The sequence below is a fragment of the Cricetulus griseus genome, chromosome X, assembly GCF_003668045.3.
Source record: "Cricetulus griseus strain 17A/GY chromosome X, alternate assembly CriGri-PICRH-1.0, whole genome shotgun sequence".
Lineage (NCBI taxonomy): Eukaryota > Metazoa > Chordata > Mammalia > Rodentia > Cricetidae > Cricetulus > Cricetulus griseus.
In genome coordinates, this window is record NC_048604.1 from 70,525,450 (window position 1) to 70,547,647 (window position 22,198).

General features: G+C 41.2%; 1 protein-coding gene across 1 annotated transcript; it reads right to left on the reverse strand.

Moving 5' to 3' along the window:
* Window positions 1–4,594: 4,594 nt before the first annotated feature.
* On the reverse strand, window positions 4,595–6,013 carry LOC100768360 (proliferating cell nuclear antigen-like). The gene is made up of 2 exons (XM_027431758.1): window positions 5,659–6,013; window positions 4,595–4,971 (listed from the first exon to the last, which is right to left on the reverse strand). Exons 1-2 carry the CDS (start codon window positions 6,011–6,013, stop codon window positions 4,595–4,597), a joined length of 732 nt encoding a protein of 243 aa, XP_027287559.1.
* Between the last annotated feature and the right edge of the window lie 16,185 nt (window positions 6,014–22,198).

Here is a 22,198-nt window from a genome sequence, read left to right on the forward strand (position 1 = left end):
TCACTTCACAGTGGTAGGAGTGGATGGAAGAAGCCATTTCATATCATGGCACACCAAGAAGCAAAGAACAAGGCTGGAAACAGGATTCTATAAATTACCAATGGCCATGTCTGTGTGCAATTATCTTGATTGTTAATTGATGTAAGAGGGCCCAGTCCAATGTGGACAATACAGTTCTCTGGACAGGTGATCTTAGATTATGTAAGGAAGCTGTCTTAGTTAGGGTTTCTATTGCTGTAAAGAGATGCTGTGACCACTACAATTCATTTAAAGGAAAACATCTAATTGGTACTGGCTTATAGCTTCAGAGGTTTAGTTCATTATTGTCTTGGCAGGAAGCATGGTGGCATGCTGGCAAACATGGTGCTGGAGAAAGAACTGAGAGTTCTACATCTGCATCTGTAGGCAACAGGAAGTGAAGCCATACTGGCCAGACTTGAGCTTATAGGAACTTAAAGGCTGCCTTCACAGTTAAGCCACACCTACTCCAACGAGACCACACCTCTTAATAGTGCCATTCCCTATGGGCCAACTATTCAAAAACTTGAGTCTATGGGGGCCATTCTTATTCAAACCACTACAGAAGCTATCTGAATATGAGCCTAAGAAATCAGTGAGCACAAAAAGACAAACATGGTATGTACTCACTCATATATGAACTTTAGACATAGAGCAAAGGATTACCAGCCAATAATCCTCTTCACCAAAGAAACTAGGAAACATGAAGGACTCTAAGGGATAAATGGTCCCCAAGAATGGAAGTGGCATGAACTCCTGAACTAATTGGAAGCATGAGGGTAGGGGGAGGAGGGAGCTGCTACAATAAGAGCAAGAGAAGAGGAGTAGAGGAGAGGAAATGGAGGGGCAGAAATATTGAGTTGGGGGAAGAATAGAGGAGAGAGAGCAGGATGAGAGATACCATATCAGAGGGAGCCACTATTGGTCTGAGAAGAGATCTGGAACCAGGGAGATCTCCAGAGACCTACAAGGGTGACACAATCTGACAATCCAGGCAATGGTGGAGAAGATAACCTAAAAGCCCTTCCCCTAAAATGAGATTGATGACTTCTCTTTATGCCATCCTAGAGCCCTCATCCAGTGGCTGATGGAAGCAGAGACAGACATCCACAGATATACACTGAGATGAAATTGGGAATTTAGTTGAAGAGAGGGAGGAATGAAGAGCGAAGGGGTCTGTACCAGGTTGAAGAAACCCACTGTAACAGTTGGCCTGAACAAGGGAGAGCACATCGACCCCAGATGCTGTCGGGGAGGCAAGTACAAGACTGACCCAGATCCCTGAACATGGATGTCAATAAGGAGGCCTCTGCACTCCAGGGAGCCTCTGGTGGTGGATCCGTATTTTTCCCTGTTGCAAGAAGGGACTTTGAGAGCCCACCCCACGTGAAGGGATACACTCTGGCCCTGAACACATGGGGAAGGGCCCAGGACCAGCACAGGAAGATTTGGTGGACTTTGCAGAGCCTCTGTTGAGGGCCCTACCCTGCCTGAGGAGTGGTGGGTGGATGGGGTGGAGGGTAGGCTGGGGGTGGGGGAGGAGGGATGGGGGTGAGGGGAGGGAGAGGGAGAAGGGACTTACATGTGAAACAAGCTTGTTCCCTAACTAGAACTAATAAATAAATAAATAAATAAATAAATAAATAAATAAATAAATAAAAAGAAACCAGTGAGCAGTTTGTGGTTTCTATCTTCAGACTTGATTTCTGCCCTTGATTTCCTTCCCTGACTTCCCTCACGATGGACTGTGAGCTGGAAGTATAAAATGAAATAAATACTTTCCTCCTCTTTGTTGCTTTTGGTCAGAATATTTGATTTGACTAACAGAAAGGAGTCAAGGGCAAAAATATTCTCCATATTTGTGTATCAGGTACTTCATTCTCTTTTTTTGTAGGAGTTGCATTGATACATAATCTATATTTTGTATGATTTACCCACATAAATGTATAATGAGTAGTTTTAATATATTTAAAATACTGCGTTGGTGCTGGAAACTGAACCCTAGTCTTCTGTACGATCAATCCATGCTCTTAATAGCTGAGCCAATTCTTCAGCCCATGAAGGGTATTTCTTGAATAATAATAAAAAAGAGAGAGCCCAGACCAATGAAAATGGTACCACCCATGGGGATATAGTCCTATAGGTGGTATAAGAAAGCAGGCTGAAGTGGGGAGGAGAACATGCGGGATCAGCAAGGTCTAGTTGGGGAAAGAACAGAGAAAGACAGCAAGGAAAGAGATACCTTAATAGAAGGAGCTATTGTGGGTTTAATGAGAAATCTGGCACTAGGGAAATCTCCAGGGATCCACAAGGATGACCCCAACTAAGAATCTAAGCAATAGCGGAGGGGCTACCTTAAATGCCCTTCCCTATAATGAGATTGATGACTATCTTAAATACCATCCTAGAGCCTTCATCCAGTAGCTGATGGAAGCAGAAGCAGAGATCCACAGCTAAACACTGAGCTGAACTCCTGGAATCCAGTTGTAGAGAGAGAGGAGTGATAAGAAAAGGGGTCAAGACCATGCTGGGAAAACCCACAGAAACAGCTGACCTGAGCAAGTGGGAGCTCATGAGCTCTAGTCTGACAGCTGGGAAACCAGCATAAGACCGAACCAGGCCCCCTGAAAGTCGGTTTCAGTGGGGAGGCCTGGGCAGTCTATGGGGCCACTGGTAGTGGAACCGGTATTTATCCCTAGTGCATGAATGGGCTTTGGGAGCCCATTCCCTATGGAGAGATACTCTCAGTCTAGATACATGCAGGAGGGCTTCGGTCCTGCCCCAAATGATGTGACAGACTTTGATGACCCCTCATGGACAGCCTCACCCTCCCTGGAGAGTGGATGGGGGTGGGAAGGGGAGATGGTGGGGGGAATGGGATAACAGAAGGGAGAGGGAATTGGGATTGGTATGGAAAATAAGACTGTTTTAATTTAAATAGAAATTAATTTTTAAAAGGCTGATGACTCATAAGGAGCAAGCTAATAAGCAGCACTCTTCCATGGTCTCTTCTTCACTTCCTGCCTCTAGGTTCCTGCCTCTAGGTTCCTACCTTGAGTTCCTGTCCTGGCTTCTCCTCATGATGGATTGCAAGCTGTAAGATAAATATTAACTCTTTCCTTTTCAAATTGATTTTGGTAATGGTATTTGTCTGTCACAGGATTACAAACAAAGTAAGACAGAAATTGATACCAGGATCTGGGAAATTTCTGTAACTGGCCTGAACTTGTTGTTTTGGGAGAAATTATGGAAGCAGATTGGAATTTTGGGCTGGAAAAGCCATTGAGTGTTCGGGACTTAGTGGGCTGTTGTGGGAGCTTGGAAGATAGGAATTCTGAGAGAGGTGCAGATGATAGAGGCCTGGCTTGTGAAGCTTCAGAGGGAAGAGGCCATTATGTGATATTTTGAGGATGAACATATCATTTTGGTCAGCTGCAGATGAAGAATCAGCTGTGACTAACAAGAGACCAGAATCACTAAAAGGAAACTTTTGCTTTATTGGGACACAGGTTAGCTGAGGCTGATAAATAAACTGTGTTTAAGAGACCAGCATCATTGAGGTGAAATCTTCTGGGAATATTTCCTCTGGGTATGTACACGGAATTTGTGGTTCAGGGGTGGCAGCTTAAATTGATAATGTTTAGGACTCTCCTACTTGGTACCGGTTTTGAAGGCATAAAGGGGTCATGGAGAACAACTGAAGCTTGACATCATGGGAGGCTGAGAGGCCATGGGTGAAGTTGCAGCCTCAGTTGCAGTGGAAACTCCAAGTTTGAACAGTCATGGAAAGAAGCTGAGTATTCAGCTGAGGCAGGGCCAGAATTCCTGAAGAGAACCTAGGAGAGGCTATTGATGAAGGTGCAGTTGCAGTTGCAGTGGAGACCCCAGCATATTAGAGATGCCAAGATTGCGGGATAACTGCTGAGAAGAGCGGCAACTGTGGAATGGAGCCAGCCTGAGCCTAGGAGACAAGCTGCATGTGCTACGAATGGCAAAGCACAAGAGGTGGAGCTTCGCAAACCTTAGGAGCCCAGGAGATGCTGAGTGCATCTCAGATGCTGGGTGTTGAGCTGCATCTGAGAATACACTGCTGAATTCTGGTTTTACTTGTAACTTCCATAGTTCTTTATTTTTGAAGTGAGAAAGCACATAACATTTTTCTTATTTTTATTTTATTTTATAGGAGTCTACAGTTGAGAGACTTTGGATAACGTGGCCCCTTTTTCTTGAAATTCAGTTAACTTGATTTAAATTGAAAAAATTTCTTTAAAACTGTATTTGGCATCAAAACAAAAATTCTTTTGTTATAAAAATCATCAGTATTTCTAAGGTGGACATATTTATGATAACAAAACCAGTTTTTACTTTGGAGTTTATTCTTTAAACAAATTGTTTAAAGTGACTGGAAAGGAAAATGTAGGTTATTTACAGAAGGTATCTTTATGTATTCAGAAACAAACCTGGTGACTTCAGAACATGCTGTCATCTCAGAAGCAGTTCTCAAAAGCTTAGTTTTCTCAGATTCTAAAGATCCTTCTTCATCTTCTACCTTGGAAGGCAAATAGTACTGTAAGTGTCACATGTCAGCAATTGTATACTCTACAACAAGGGGTCCATCTGTAGACATAGTGAGTGTTACTATAGGAGGCAATAGAGTGGCTTTTGTGAAAAAAAATCTGGTACCCCAGTGAAAAGTTAGCTGAACTGGCTTGTTTATCGTTATGGTTACAGCTTCCTCCTCTTTATCAACATCACTTGTTTGTGACAATTTAGTGTTTTCATTTCCAAGTTCTCCACTTGCAGAAAACTTTACCCTGGCCTTTGCACAGGATACAACAACAAAATCTCCAATATGGCTAAAGTCTAAGCATATAATTGCAAATTCACGAGAAGGCATCTTTACTGCACAGCTATACTCCTGTTCTAGGATTCCAAGTTGCTTAACATCTAAGTCTGTGGTGATATTTTGTTTATGCTATAAAAAGTAAAGCTTATCTGAAGATCAGAGTGCAGAGCTAGCCACACCAGTTAGCCACAGAGACCAGGCAGTGGTGGAACACACCTTTAATCCCAGCAGCCACACTAGTTAGCCATAGAGTCCAGGCAGTGAAGCCACAAACCTTTTATCCCAGAAGCCACACTAGTTAGCCACAGAGGTTAGGCAGTGGTGCCACACACCTTTAATTCCAAAAATCCCAAGACATAGGCAGGCAGACCTCTGTTAGTTCAAGATCACCCTGGGCTACATGAAAATGATCCAGTCTAAAAGAGAAACAGAGTTTACACAAAGGTGCTCCTAGCAATTGGAGTGACACACCTTTAATCCCAGCACTAAGGAGGTGAAGACAGAATTGATATGGCTGGGCAGAGAGAAGAATATAAGGCAGGAGGAGACAGGAGCTCAGTGCAGTCTGAACAGTCAGTCTGAGGAAGCAGTCTAGGCAGTCAGATGAAGCAAGCAGTCTGAGGACAGTCTGAGGATTTGTGGAGATAGAATCAACCATTCAGTCTGAGGTAAAGGGAAGAGCTAGTGGCTGGCTGCTTTGCTTCTCTGATCTTTCAGCTCCCCTCCCCAGTAGCTGACTCCAGATATTTATTTTAAGACCTTTTATTATTAAGACCTAATAGAACTCATGCTACATAAGTCCGTTAACAATGTCATAGAAACTTTCTCTTGATTTGGTGCTTCAAATACTAGTGCTAAGGTATCAGCACTATTTTCAGCCCTTAATATAATGATGTTTACATTACTAGTATATTTAATATTTAGGACAGGGATGAAGTTCATGCCCATTACTAGGTTGTGAACAAAGCAGAGAGTGTCGAAGCCTTCAGAGTGCAGGGTGAGCTCCACCAAGGAGATATGCAATGAGTCTATTCTCATCAGGTTCATGCCATGCAAACTGATGTCCCAGAAGACTTCATTGATGAGGTCCTTGAGTACTGCCAGCACCTTCTTCAGGATGGAGTCCTGGACCAGAGGTGTCTCAAACATTGTGGGTGTACCCTCTGCTCCTGCCCTACTCCTAACCAACTTACCATTCACCCCGGAATTCTCTGGGCCTGCACTTGCTGAGAGTGGACCCACCAAGGCAGGGAGGAGCTCCCTGAATCTGGAAAAACTTAGTCTTCCTTCCCCTTTCCACTGCCGGCCCAACCCTTACCAAGTGAGGAGACTACCAGGAGAGGCAAGACCATCCAGAGCTGCAGACATTGAAGTCTTGGCCCACACACATCACCGGGTGACAAGAGGCGATAGAGAGACTCCACCTGCACCCACTGGAAGAAGACATGGGAAGAAGACTGAATAAGAACACACTCAAAAACAGAAAGACCAATATGACACCACCAGTATCTAGGGACTCCATACCATCAAGATCTGAAAAGCCCAACACAGAGGATAAAAAAGAGATGGACCTCAAAAATTATCTTAGGAAGATGATAGAGAACTTTCAAGAGGAAGCAAGAAAATTCGTTAAAGAAATAGAAGAAAAAACAAACAAAAAATTACATAAAGTGGAGGAAAAGAAAAACCAAAAAATTCAAGAAACAAACAAATCTCTTAAAGAATCCAAAGAATGCCAAGAAAAAACAACCAAACAAGTGAAGGAAGCACTCGAAACAGTTCAAGGCATGAAAGCTGAAATAGAAACAATAAATAAAACACAGAATGAGGCGATGTTGGAAAAACAAAGGCTGGATAAATGATCAGGAACTAAAGATGCGAGTATAACTAATAGAATCCAAGAGATGGAAGAGAGAATCTCAGTTGTTGAAGACTCTCTAGAGGATATACAGTTATCGACCAAAGAAAATCTCAAGTCCAACAAATCCCTAACACAAAATATCCAGGAAATATGGGACACCATGAAAAGGCTTAACCTAAGAATAATACGCATAGAAGAAGGTGAAGAAATTCAGCTCAAAGGTACAGAAAACATATTCAACAAAATCATAGAAGAAAACTTCCTCAACCTACAGAAGGATATGCCTATGAAAGTACAAGAAGCTCACAGAACGCCAAACAGACTGGACCACAAAAAGAAATCCCCTCGACACATAATAATCAAAACACCAAACCTACAGAATAAAGAGAAAATATTAAGAGCAGCAAAAGAAAAAGTTCAACTAACATATAAAGGCAGACCTATCAGAATCACTCCAGACTTCTCAATGGAAACTTTGAAAGCCAGAAGGTCATAGATAGATATCCTATAAACATTAAGGGAACATGGATACCAACCCAGACTACTATACTCAGCAAAACTTTCAATCACTATAGATGGAGAAAACAAGATATTCCATGACAAAACCAGACTTAACACATATGCACAAATCCAGCACTACAGAAAGTTCTGGAAGGAAAACTCCAACCCAATGAAGATAACTAAATTCACAAAAGCATAGGCAATAGATAATCCAATTGTACCAAACACAAAAAGAAACAGGAGGGTGAAATCTACAAACAATGACACCACCAGCAATAAATCCAAAATGAACAAGAACCAACAATCAATGGACATTAATATCCCTCAATGTCAATGGTCTTAACCTGCCCCCCCCCAAAAAATTACAGGCTAACAGAATGGACATGAAGACAGAATCCTCCTTTAGCTGTATACAAGAAACACACCTAAAGTTAAAAGACAGGTGTTAGCTTATAGTAAAGGGTTGGGAAAAGATTTTCCAATCAAATGGGCCCAAGACACAATCTGGTGTAGCAATCCTAATATCTAACAAATTAGATTTTAAACTAAAATCAATCAAAAGAGATGAAGAAGGGCATTTCATACTCAACACAGGAAAAGTCCATCAAGATGAAGTCTCAATCCTGAACATCTATGCCCCAAATACAAAGGCACCCACATTTGTAAAAGAAACATTACTAAAGCTCAAACCACACATAAAACCAAACACACTTATAGTAGGAGACTTCAATACCCTGTTTTCACCACTAGACAGGACCACCAGGCAGAAACTTAACAAAGAAACAAAGGATCTAACAGAAGTTATGACCCAACTGGGTTTAATAGATATCTATAGAACATACCATCCAAACACAAAAGAATATACCTTCTTCTCAGCGCCACATGGAACCTTCTCTAAAATTGACCACATAGTTGGCAACAAATCAAACCTCCACAGATACAAAATAACTGAAATATCCCCCTGTGTCTTATCAGATTACCATGCTTTAAAGTTAGAATTCAACAACAAGAAGAATTGCAGAAAATCTACATACTCGTGGAAATTGAATAACACCCAATTGCACCATTCCTGGGTTGAGAAAGAAATAAAAAAAGAAATTAAAGACTTCCCAGAATTTAATGAGAATGTAGACACAACATACCCAAACTTATGGGACACTCTGAAAGCAGTGCTAAGAGGAAAGTTCATAGCACTACGTGCCCACAGGAAGAAACTGGAGAAGAGTCCACTAGAGAATTGGCAGAACAACTGATAGCTTTAGACAAAAAGAAGGAAGCTTGCCAAGTGGGAGTAGACGCCTGGAAATAATCAAATTGTGGGCTGAAATCAATAAAGTAGAAACTAGGAAAACATTACAAAGAATCAATGAAACAAAGGGTTGGTTCTTTGAGAAGATCAACAAGATAGACAAACCTTTATCCAAACTAACCAAAAGGCAGAGGGATAGCATGCTAATTGACAAAATCAGAAACAAAAAGGGGGATATAACAACAGACACTGAGGAAATCCAAAGAATCATCAGGTCATATTTTGAAAACCTGTACTCCACAAATTTGAAAATCTAAAGGAAATGGACAATTTTCTGGCTAGATATCACTTACCAAAATTAAACCAAGAACAGATAAGCAGTTTAAATCGACCTATAACCCCTAATGAAATAGAAACAGTCATCAAAAGCCTCCCAACCAAGAAAAGCCCAGGGTCAGATGGCTTCACTGCAGAATTCTACCAGAAATTCAAACAAGAGCTAATACCAGTACTCCTCAAATTGTTCCACACAATAGAAGCAGAAGGGACATTGCCAAACTCTTTTTACGAGACTACAATCACTTTGATACCCAAGTCACACAAAGATACAACTAAAAAAAGAGAACTACAGGCCAATATCCCTCATAAACATCGATGCAAAAATATGCAACAAAATATTGGCGAATAGAATCCAAGAACACATCAGAAAAATCATCCACTGTGATCAAGTAGGCTTCATCCCAGGGATGCAAGGATGGTTCAACATACAAAAATCCATCAATGTAATCCACCATTTAAACAAACTGAAAAAGAAAACCTACATGATCATCTCACTAGATGCTGAAAAAGCCTTTGACAAAATCCAACAGTCCTTCATGATAAAGATCTTGGAGAGAACAGGAATAACAGGAACATATCTAAACATGATAAAAACAACATACAGCAAACCAACAGCCAACATCAAACTAAATGGAGAGAAACTCAAAGCGATTCCTCTAAAATCAGGAACAAGACAGGGCTGTCCACCCTCTCCTTATCTCTTCAATATTGTACTTGAAGTTCTAGCTAGAGCAATAAAACAAGAAAAGGAGATCAAGGGGATACAAATAGGAAAGGAAGAAGTCAAACTTTGACTATTTGTAGATGATATGATAGTCTACATAAGTGACCCGAAAAACTCTACCAGGGAACCCCCACAGGTGATAAACACCTTCAGCAAAGTAGCAGGATACAAAATGAACTAAAAAAATCAGTAGCCCTACTATATATAGATGATAAATGCAATGAGAAAAAAATCAGAGAAACATCACTCTCCAAATATCCACAAGCAACATAAAATATCTTGGGGTAACTCTAACCAAAAAAGTGAAAGACCTGTACAGTAAAAACTTTTAGTCTTTAAAGAAAGAAATTAAAGATACCAGAAAATGGAAAGATCTCCCATGATCTTGGATAGGTAGAATCAACATAGTATAAATGACAATCTTGACAAAAGTAATCTACAGATTCAACGCAATCCCTATCAAAATCCTGGCACAATTCTTCACAGACCTTGAAAGAACAATACTCAACTTTATATGGAAAAGCAAAAAAACCCAGGATAGCCAAACAACTCTGTACAATAAAGGTTCTTCTGGAGGCATCAGCATCCCTGACTTCAAGCCCTACTATAGAGTCATAGTTCTGAAAACAGCTTGTTAAGGCCACAAAAGTAGACAGATAGACAAATGGAATCAAATTGAAAACCCTGATATTAACCCACACACCCATGAACACCTTATTTTTTGACAAATATGCTAATTCTATACAATGGAAAAAAGATAGTATTTTCAACAAATATTGCTGGCACAACTGGATTTGGACATGGAGAAGATTGCAGACAAATCATATTTGTCACCATGCACAAAAGTTAAGTGCAAATAGATAAAAGACCTCAACATAAATCCAGCCACACTGAATCTTCTAGAAGAGAAAGTGAGAGATACCCTTGAACGAATTGGTACAGGGGATCTCTTCCTGAACATTACACCAGTAGCACAGGCATTGAGATTTGCAATTAATAAATGGGACCTCCCGAAACTGAGAAGTTCTGTAAGGCAAAGAACACAGTCAGTAAGACAAATAGACAGCCCACAGAATGGGAAAAGATCTTCATTAACCCTACATCTGACAGAGCGCTGATTTCCAAAATATACAATGAACTCAAGAAGCTACCCACCAAAACACCAAAAAATGAAATTAAAAAGTGGGGTGCAGAACTAAATAGAGAATTCTCAGAAATGGCTGAAAGACACTTAAGAAATTGCTTAAAATCTTGGCCATCAGAGAAATGCAACTCAAAACAACTCTGAGATACTATCTTACACCAGCCAAAATGGTCAAAATCAAAAACACCAATGACAATCTATGCTGGAGAGGATGTGGAGAAAAAGGAACACTCCTCCATTGCTGGTGGGAGTGCAAACTTGTAAGATGACTTTGGAAATCAGTATGTCGGTTGCTCAGAAAAATGGGAATCAATCTACCTCAGGATCCAGCAATTCTTCTCTTGGGCATATACCCAAATATTGCACATTCATACAACAAGGACATATGTTCAACCATGTTCATAGCAGCATTGTTTGTAATAGCCAGAACCAGGAAGCAAACCAGATTCCCCTCAACTGAATAATGGATAGAGAAAATGTGGTACATTAATACAAGGGAGTACTACTCAGCAGAAAAAAACAATGGAATCTTGAAATTCACAGGCCAATGGATGGAACTAGAAGAAACAATCATGAGTGAGGTAACCCAGTCACAAAAAGACAAACATGGTATGTACTCACTCATATATGAATTTTAGACATAGAGCAAATAATTACCAACCTACAATCCTCTTCACCAAAGAAATTAGGATACAAGAAGGACTCTAAGGGAAAAATGCATGGACCCCAGGAATGGGAAAGAGCAGGAAATCCTGAGCTAATTAGGAGCATGCGGGTAGGGTAGTGGGAGCTACTAGAATGAGAGGAGGAAAAGAGTAGGGGAGAGGAGGAAATGGAGGAGCAGAAATGTTGAGTTGGGGGAAGAATAGAGGAGAGCAGGATGAGAGATAGAGGGAGCCATTATAGGTCCGAGGAGAGATCTGGCACTAGGGGGATTTCCAGAGATCTACAAGCATGACATGAACTGACAATCTAGGCAATGGTGGAGAGGATAGCCTAAATGCCCTTCCCCTATCATGAGACTGATGACTACTTTTTATGCCATCCTAGAGCCCTCATCCAGTGGCTGGTGGAAGCAGAGGCAGACACCCACAGATATACATTGAACTGAACTCTGGAACCTTCTTGCAGAGAGGGAGGAATGAAGATCAAAGTGGTTGGTACCAGACTGGTGAAACCCACAGAAACAGCTGGCCTGAACAAGGGGGAGCACATGGACCCCAGACTGCTGTCTGGGAGGTCAGTACAGGACTGATACAGACTCCTGAACATGGATGTCAATGAGGAGGCCTCTGCACTCTAGGGGTCCCCTGTTAGTGGATCAGTATTTTTCCCTGGTGTAAGAAGGGACTTTGAGTAAACCTCCACAGGTACAAAAGTATTGAAATAACCCCCTGTATCTTATCAGACCACCATGCATTAAAGCTAGAATTCAACAGCAATACGAATTGCAGAAAACCTACATTTACGTGGAAAATGAATAACTCCCAATTGCACCATTCCTTGGTTGAGGAAGAAATAAAAAAAGAAATCAAAGACTTTCTAGAATTTAATGAGAATGTAGACACAACATACCCGAACTTATGGGACACCCTGAAAGCAGTGCTAAGAGGGAAGTTCATAGCACTAAGTGCTCACATGAAGAAACTGGAGGAAAGTCACATTAGAGAATTGACAGAACAACTGAAAGCTTTAGAGCAAGAGGAAGCAAACTCACCAAGGAGGAGTAGACGCCAGGAAATAATCAACCTGAGAGCCGAAATCAACAAAGTAGAAACTAGGAAAACAGTACAAAGAATCAATGAAACAAAGAGTTGGTTCTTTGAGAAGATCAACAAGATAGACAACCTCTAGCCAAACTAACCAAAAGGCAGAGAGAGAGCATGCTAATTAACAAAATCAGAAATGAAAAGGGAGACATAACAACGGACACTGAGGAAATCCAGAGAATCTTTAGGTCATACTTTGAAAACCTGTATTCCACAAAATTGGAAAACCTAAAGGAAATGGACAACTTTCTGGATAAATATCACTTACCAAAATTAAATCAAGATCAGATAGACAGTTTAAATCGAACTATAACCCCTAATGAGATAGAAGCAGTAATCAAAAGCCTCCCAACCAAAAAAAGCCCAGGGCCAGATGGCTTCACTGCAGAATTCTACCAGAAATTCAAACAAGAGCTAATTCCAGTACTCCTCAAACTGTTCCACACAATAGAAGCAGATGGGATATTGCCAAACTCTTTCTATGAGGCTACAATCACTTTGATACCCAAGCCTCACAAAGATATGACTAAGAAAGAGAACTACAGACCGATATCCCTCATGAACATCGATGCTAAAATACTCAACAAAATATTGGCCAACCGAATACAAGAACATATCAGAAAAATCATCCACCATGATCAAGTAGGCTTTATCCCAGGGATGCAAGGATGGTTCAACATACGAAAATCCATCAATGTAATCCACTATATAAACAAACTGAAAAAGAAAAACCACATGATCATCTCACTAGATGCTGAAAAAGCCTTTGACAAAATCCAACATCCCTTCATGATAAAGATCTTGGAGAGAACAGGAATAACAGGAACATATCTAAACATGATCAAGGCAATATATACCAAACCAATAGCCAACATCAAAGTAAATGGAGAGAAACTCAAAGCGTTTCCTCTAAAATCAGGAACAAGACAAGGCTGTCCACTCTCTCCATATCTCTTCAATATTGTACTTGAAGTTCTGGCTATAGCAATAAGACAAGAAAAGGGGATCAAAGGGATACAAATTGGAAAGGATGAAGTAAAACTTTCACTATTTGCAGACGACATGATAGTCTACATTAGTGACCCGAAAAACTCTACCAGGGAACTCCTACGGCTGATAAACACCTTCAGCAAGGTAGCAGGATACAAAATTAACTCAAAAAAATCAGTAGCCCTACTATACACAGATGATAAATCCAATGAGAAAGAAATCAGGGAAACATCACCTTTCACAATATCCACAAGCAACATAAAATACCTGGGGGTAACACTAACCAAAAAAGTGAAAGACCTGTACAATAAGAACTTTGAGACCTTAAAGAAAGAAATTAAAGAAGATACCAGAAAATGGAAAGATCTCCCATGCTCATGGATAGGTAGAATTAACATAGTAAAAATGGCAATCCTGCCAAAAGCAATCTACAGATTCAATGCAATCCCCATCAAAATCCCAACACAGTTTTTCACAGACATTGAAAGAACAATACTCAACTTTATATGGAAAAATAAAAAGCCCAGGATAGCCAAAACAACTCTTTACAATAAAGGATCTTCTGGAGGCATCACCATCCCCGACTTCAAGCTCTACTATAGAGCCATAGTTCTGAAAACAGCTTGGTATTGGCACAAAAATAGACTGATAGACCAATGGAATCGAATTGAAAACCCTGATATCGACCCACGCACCTATGGATACCTTATTTTTGACAAAGGTGCTAAATCTATACAATGGAAAAAAGACAGCATCTTCAACAAATGGTGCTGGCACAATTGGATGCGGACATGCAGAAAATTACAGATAGATCCATACCTGTCACCATGCACAAAACTTAAGTGCAAATGGATCAAAGATCTCAGCATAAATCCAACCACACTGAATCTTCTAGAAGAGAAAGTGGGAAAACCCTTGAACAAATTGGCACAGGAGACCACTTCCTGAACATTACGCCAGAAGCACAGACATTGAGGTCTGCAATTAATAAATGGGACCTACTGAAACTGAGAAGCTTCTGCAAGGCAAAGGAAACAGTCAGTAGGATAAAACGACCACCCACAGAATGGGAAAAGATCTTCACCGATCCCACATCTGACAGAGGACTGATTTCCAAAATATATAAGGAGCTCAAGAAGCTAGCCACCAAAACACCAAACAACGAAATTAAAAAGTGGGGTGCAGAACTAAATAGGGAATTCTCAACAGAGGAATCTGAAATGGCTGAAAGACACTTAAAAAAGTGCTCAAAATCATTGGCCATCAGAGAAATGCAACTCAAAACAACTCTGAGATACCATCTCACGCCTGTCAGAATGGCTAAAATAAAAAACACCAATGACAATCTATGCTGGAGAGGATGTGGAGAAAAAGGAACACTCCTCCATTGCTGGTGGGAGTGCGATCTTGTAAGACCACTCTGGAAATCAGTATGGCGGTTGCTCAGAAAAATGGGAATCAGTGTACCTCAAGATCCAGCCATTCCTCTCTTGGGTATATACCCAAATAGGGCATGTACTTACAACAAGGACATATGTTCAACCATGTTCATAGCAGCATTGTTTGTAATAGCCAGAACCTGGAAACAACCTAGATGCCCCTCTATTGAAGAATGGATTGAGAAAATGTGGTACATTTATACAATGGAGTACTACTCAGCAGAAAAAAGCAATGGAATCTTGAAATTCGCAGGCAAATGGATGGAACTAGAGGAAACCATCCTGAGTGAGGTAACCCAGTCACAAAAAGACAAGCAAGGTATGTACTCACTGATATATGAATTTTAGACATAGAACAAAAGACTACCAGTATATAATGCTCTTCACCAAAGAAACTAGGAAACATGAAGGACTCTAAGGGTTAAATGGTCCCCAGGAATGGAAATGGCATGAACTCCCGAACTAATTGGGGGCATGAGGGTGGGGGGGGAAGGAGCTGCTACAATAAGAGCAAGAGAAGAGGAGAAGAGGAGAGGAAATGGAGGGGCAGAAACATTGAGTTGGGGGAAGAATAGAGGAAAGAGAGCAAGATGAGAGAAACGATATCAGAGGGAGCCACTGTAGGCCCGAGAAGGGATCAGGAACCAGGGAGATCTCCAGAGACCTACAAGGATGACACGATCTGACAATCCAGGCAATGGTGGAGAGGATAACCTAAAAACCCTCCCCCTAAAATGAGATTGATGACTTCTCTTTATGCCATCCTAGAGCCCTCACCCAGTGGCTGATGGAAACAGAGACAGACATCCACAGATATACAATGAGCCGAAATCGGGAATTTAGTTGAAGAGAGGGAGGAATGAAGAACGAAGGGGTCTGTACTAGGATGGAGAAACCCACAGGAACTGTTGGCCTGAACAAGGGAGAGCACATCGACCCCAGATGCTGTCCAGGAGGCCTGTACAAGACTGATCCAGACCCCAGAACATAGATGTCAATAAGGAGGCCTCTGCACTCCAGGGAGCCTCTGGTAGTGGATTAGTATTTTTCCCTGGTGCAAAAAGGGACTTTGAGAGCCCATCCCATATGAAGGGTTACACTCTGGCCCTGGACACATGGGGAAGGGCCCAGGATCAGCATAGGAAGACTTGGTGGACTTTGCTGAGCTCCCGTTGAGGGCCCTACCCTGCCTGGGGAGTAGTGGGTGGATGGGGTTGGGGGGATGGGCTGGGGGTGGGGGAGAAAGTTTGGGGGTGAGGGGAGGGAGAGGGAGAAGGGACTTGAAATAAGCTTGTTCCCTATCTAGAACTAATAAAATAAAATAAAATTAAAAAAAAAAAGAAGGGACTTTGAGAGCCCATCCCATGTCTTGGCCTTTTCACATGGGGGAGGGCCTAGGCCCGGCCCAGGATGGTGTGTTGGACTTTGGGGAGCCCCATCGAGGGCCCTACCTGTCTGGGGAGTGGATGGTGGATGGCTGGGGGGGGCAGGTGGGATGATGAGGGGAGGGTTGGGGGAGGGGAGGGAAAGGAAGGGTTGACATGTGAAGCAAGCTTGTTCCTAATGTGAAATAATAAAGAAATTACAAAAAAGAAAGTAAATCTTAAAAGAGATTGTAGAATGAGAAAACCAATTAGGTTGACCATGAACCTACTCCATTCTCTGTTCCCCCAGACCTAATTCTCAGGGTTGCACTGCAGTAGAACACCACCTTCAGTCTCCTCCCCACCACCACTCTCCACATCTCCTGTGGATTCCCAGAGACTATCCCTGGTTCCCCTCTCCAACTTGTTGCTTTGTCTCAGTCCACAACTCAACCACACATCCCACTCAAACACTGGTCACACCTGCCCGATGACTAGGTAGGCTGCCTTTGGCTCTTCCCCACTTTCTCTGTTACCCAAGTCCCAGTTATCAGGCTTTCCCTAGCACTGCAACAGATTGTCTCTCCATGTCCTCCTTGTCCCCTAGCTCCCAACAACTGCAAGCATTACCCTTGAACACACCAGCCAAGCAGGCCAGTGAAACAGGCAACACACAGCCAACACACAGAAAACAGACAGGAAACAGAAACCAAGGAACAAAACACCCACCCAATAAAGACAACCCTAGGTATCAGCAAGAAGATCTACAATCATCCCAAATCCAGATGCTTAGATGTCAGTATAAGAACACAATTCAGTAACACCCAGGGCAATATGTTTCCACTAGAGCTCAGCTGTCCTATCACAACAGGCCCTGGATATTCCAACACACCTGAAGCACAGGAAAAGACATTAAAACCAACTTTTTGAAGATGATAGAGGTCCATAAAGATGAAATTAATAAACCCCTTAAAGAAATCCAACAAAACATAAACAAACAACTGGAGGAAATGAATAAATCATTTAAAGAAAGCCAACAGAAAACAGTTGAAGGAAATGAATAAAACTGTTCAAGACATGTATATGCAAATAGAAGCAATAAAGAAATCATAAACTGAGGAAATTCTGGAAATGAAAAATTTAGGAATTCAAATAAGAACTACAATCAAACTTCACCAACAGAATACAAGAGATGGAACAGAGAATCTCAGGCATTGAAGATACAATAGAAGAAATGGATACATCAGTCAAAGAAAATGTTAAATCTAAAAAATTCCTGACACAAAACGTCCTGGAAATCTGGGACACAATGAAATGACCAAACTTAATAAGAATAGGAATAGAGTAAGGAGAAGAATCCTAGCTCAAAGAAACAGAAAATATTTTCAGTTAATCATAGAAGAAAGTTTCTCTAACCTGAAGAAGGGGGTAGTCATAAAGGTACAAAAAGCATACAGAATACCAAATGGATTGGATTAGCAAAGAAAGTCATCTCACAACATAATATTCAAAATACTAAACACAAAGAACAAAAAAGAATATTAAAGTCTTCAAAGGAAAAAGACAAAGTAAAATATTAAAAGCAGACCTATTAGAATTACATCTGACTTCTCGATGAAGACTCTAAAATCTAGACGGGCAGCCTGGTAGTGGTGGCACATGTCTTTAATCCCAGTACTGGGGAGACAGTGTCAGGTAGATATCTGTGAGTTCCAAGCCAGCCTGGTCTACAAAGTGAGTTCGAGTACAACCAGGGCTGTTACACATAAAAACACTATCTGGTAAACCAACCAACCACCAACCAATCCATCCATCATTTAATAAAATAAAATGAAATAAAATTCAATAGGGCTTGGACAGATATGCTGTAGATTCTAGAGACCACAGATGTCAGCCAAGATTACTATACACAGCAAAACCAATCATCATGAATGGAGAAAATAAGATACCCCATGATGAAGTCAAATTTAAATAATATCTATCTTCAATTCAGCCCTACAGAAGGTACTAGAAGGAAACCCCCAAATCAAGGCGGTTAACTACATGCCTGAAAACACAGAAAATTAATAATCTCATTCCAGCAAAACAAAAGGAAAGGACACACACACACAACACACCATCATCACTACCAGCAACAACAAAAGCAACATCAAAATAACAATAAAAAACAATCATTGAACATTGCTATCTCTTAATATCAATGGTCTCAAATCTACAATAAAGAGACACAGGCATCCCCATATCTGATCGAGGGCTGATTTCCAGAGTATATAAGTAATAGCCAGAACCTGGAAGCAACCTAGATGCCCCTCAACTGAAGAATGGATAGAGAAGATGTGGTACATTTACACAATGGAGTACTACTCAGTGGGGGAAAAAACAATGGAATCTTGAAATTCACAGGCAAATGGATGGAACTAGAAGAAACCATTCTGAGCGAGGTAACCCAATCACAAAAAGACAAACATGATATGTACTCACTCATATGTGGATTTTAGACATAGAGTAAAGGATTAGCAGCCTATAATCCACACTGCCAGAGAAGCTAGTAAACAAGGAAGACAATAAGAGAGACATACATGGTCCCCTGTAAAAGGGGGAAGGGACAAGATCTCCTGAGCAAATTGGGAGCATGGGGGAGGGGGGAGCTAGGAGAATGAGAAGGGGAGAAGAGGAGAGGTGAGGAAGACATGATAGGGCAGGGAGGTTGAGTTGGGGGAAGAACAGAAGAGAGCAAGATAAGAGATAATATAATAGAGGGAGATAGTATAGGTTTAAAGAGAAATCAGGCACTAGGGAAATATCTGTAGATCTACAAAGATGACACCAACTAACAATCTAAGCAACAGAGGAGAGGCTACCTTAAATGCCCTCCCCTGATAATGAGATTGATGACTAACTTATATGCCATCCTAGAACCTTCATCCAGCAGCTGGTGGAAGTAGAAGCAGACACCAACAGCTAAACTTTGAACTGAACTGACATCCAGTTGCAGAGATGGAGGACTGATGAACAAAGGGCTTCATACCAGGCTGGTGAAACCCACAGAAACAGCTGACCGGAACAAGGGAGAGCTCTTGCTCCCCAGACTGATAGCTGTGAAACCAGCATGAGACTGATCCAGATCCCCTGAATGTGGATGTCAGTGATGAGACCTCAGAAATCTATGGGGCACCTTGTAGTCTAGTCAATCAGTATTTATCCCTAGCATAGAAATGGACTTTGGGAGCCCATCCCACATGGTGGGATACTCCCTGAGCCTAGACACAAGGGGGTGGGCCTAGGCCCTATCCCAAAGGATATGACAGACTCTGAAGACCCCCCTATGGAAGGCCTCACCCTCCCTGGGGAGCAGAAAGGGTATGTGATAGGTAGGGTGTTTGTTGGGGGGGGCAAGGGAGGAGGTGAGGGAGAAGGACCTGGGATTGACATGTAACATAATCTTTCTAATTAAAATAAAATAAATAGAAAAAGAACTCAAGAAACTAGACATTAAAAACACAATTAATCCAATTTAAAAATGGAATACAGATCTAAACAGAGAATTTGCAACAGAAGAATCTGAAATGACCTAGAAACACCTTAAAGAAATGTTCAACATCCTTAGACATCAGGGAGATGGAAATCAAAATGACTCTGACATTCCATCTTACACCTGTCAGAATGGCTAAAATCAAAAACACCAATGACAATTTATGCTGGAGAAGAAGTGGAGAAAGGGAAACACTCCTCCATTGCTAGTTGTAGTGCAGACTTGTACAGCCACTTTGGAAATCAATATGGTGATTTCTCAGAAAACTGGGAATCAGTGTACCACAAGATCCAGCTATACCACTCTTGGGCATATACCCAAAGGATGTTCAATAATACCACAAGGATACATGCTCAACTATGTTCATAGTAGATTTCTTCATAATATCAGAACCTGGAAACAACCTATATGTCACTCAACCAAAGAATGGATGAAGAAAATGTGGTATAAAGAAAATGTAAAAATTACAGAATGGAGTATTACTTAGCTGTTAAAAATAATGACATCATGAAATTCGAAGGCAAATAGATGTAACTAGAAAAAAAACATCCTGAGTGAGGTAACCCAGACCCAGAAAGACAAACATAGTATGTATTCACTTATAAGTGGATATTAGCTGTAAAGTAAAGAATAACCATGCTAGAATCCACAGACCCAGAGAAGCTATATAACAAGCAGGGTCCAAGGGGGAAAGAATGGATATCCCTGGGAAAGGGAAAAAGAAGATATTTTGTGGGTGGACTTGGGACATGTGGAGATGGGAACATGAGACATCAGGAGGGGTGGGGTCGAGGGAGAATAATGAAAGAGCTGACTGAAAAATGGGGGAGGGCATTTGGGGTCAGTCAGAAACCAGCAAGGGAAACTCCCAGAAATCTACAAGGATGAGCCCAGTTAAGACTCTTAGCAATAGAGGATATGTACCCTGAGCTGATCATCTCCTATGACCAGACAAGACTTCCAGTGGAGGGTTTGGGAGACCAACACAGCCACATAACCTTCGACCATAACCAGTCTGTCTTGCTTATGGAATATGCTGGAGTAAAGGTAGCACATAGATTATGGCAGTGGCCAACAAATGACTGGTCCAGCCTGAAATCCATGCCACAAGAGTGGGGCAGCCCCTGACACTGCCTGGAATACTGTAACCCAGAGACCAAGGATAGAACCAAACATGATTGGAGAAATAAAAATGTCAATGTAATGATGCCTAATAATATTCCGCTATACTCATAGATAAGTGCCTAGCCCAACTGTCATTAGAGAGGCTTCATCTAACAACTGTTGGAAACTGATTCAGAGACCCTTAGTCAAACATTAGGCTGAGCTCAGGGAATATTGCTGAAGAGATGGAGGAATGATTGTACAAGTGAGAGGGGTCAAGGACATCATAAGAAAACCCATAGTCAACTAACCTGGGCTCACAGGAGCTCACAGAGACTGAACTGACAACCAGGGAGCCTGCATGGGACTAACCTAGGCCCTCTGCATGTATGTGACAGTTTTGTAGCTTGGTCTTCTTGTGCAATGCCTAACAGTGGGAGACGGGGACTGTCTCTGACTCTTTTAGTGGTGTTTGGGAGCCCATTCCTCATACTTCGTCACTTGCAAGCCTTAATACAAGATGAGGTGCTTAGTCTTACTACAACTTGATGTGTCATATTTTGTTGAGATCCATGGGAGGTCTTTCCTCTTCTGAATAGAAATAGAAATGGATGGGGAGGCAGAAGGGAGGCTCAGGGAGAGGGAGGATTGGAGGAGAGGATGAATGAGGGGAAACTTTTGGTCTGGATGTAAAAAAAGACACAAATTAACAGAATGTATTAGAAAACAGGATCCATTCTTCTGCTGTATATAAGAAACACAGCTCAACAACTAGAATACATAGTTCCCTGGGGTAAAGGGTTAGAAAATGATATTCCAAATAAATGAACCTAATAAGCAAGCTAGTGTAGCTATTTTAATATCTAAAAAATAGACTTTGAAACAAATTTAATCAAAGAGATAGGGAAGGACACTTCATACCCATCAATGGAAAAATCCATCAAGATGACATTTCAATTCTTAATATCTATGACCCTAATGTGAGGGCACCCACTTTTGTAAAAGGAACACTATTACAGCTTAAATCACATTTTGACTCTCACACACTGATAAGTGAGGGACATCATAACCCCATTCACACCAATAGACAAAAAGTACACAGAGAAATACTGGAGTTAACTGACATGATAAACCAAATGAACCTAACAGATATTTACAGAATGTTCTACACAAACATGAAAGAATATACCTTCTTCTCAGAACCTCATAGAACTTTCTCCAAAATTTACCACATACTTGGACACAAAGCAAGTTTCAATAGATACAAGAAAATTAAAATAAATCCACATGTTTTGGAATATTAGTTTAACTTGTGTTA

Bases quoted from the DNA above. Each gene is read 5' to 3' on its own strand.
- LOC100768360 (XM_027431758.1), bottom strand. From the start codon at position 6,013: ATGTTTGAGACACCTCTGGTCCAGGACTCCATCCTGAAGAAGGTGCTG. The intron at 4,972-5,658 runs GTAGCATGAGTT...ATATCACCACAG, and splicing joins GACATTGTTAACGGACTTAT to ACTTAGATGTTAAGCAACTT.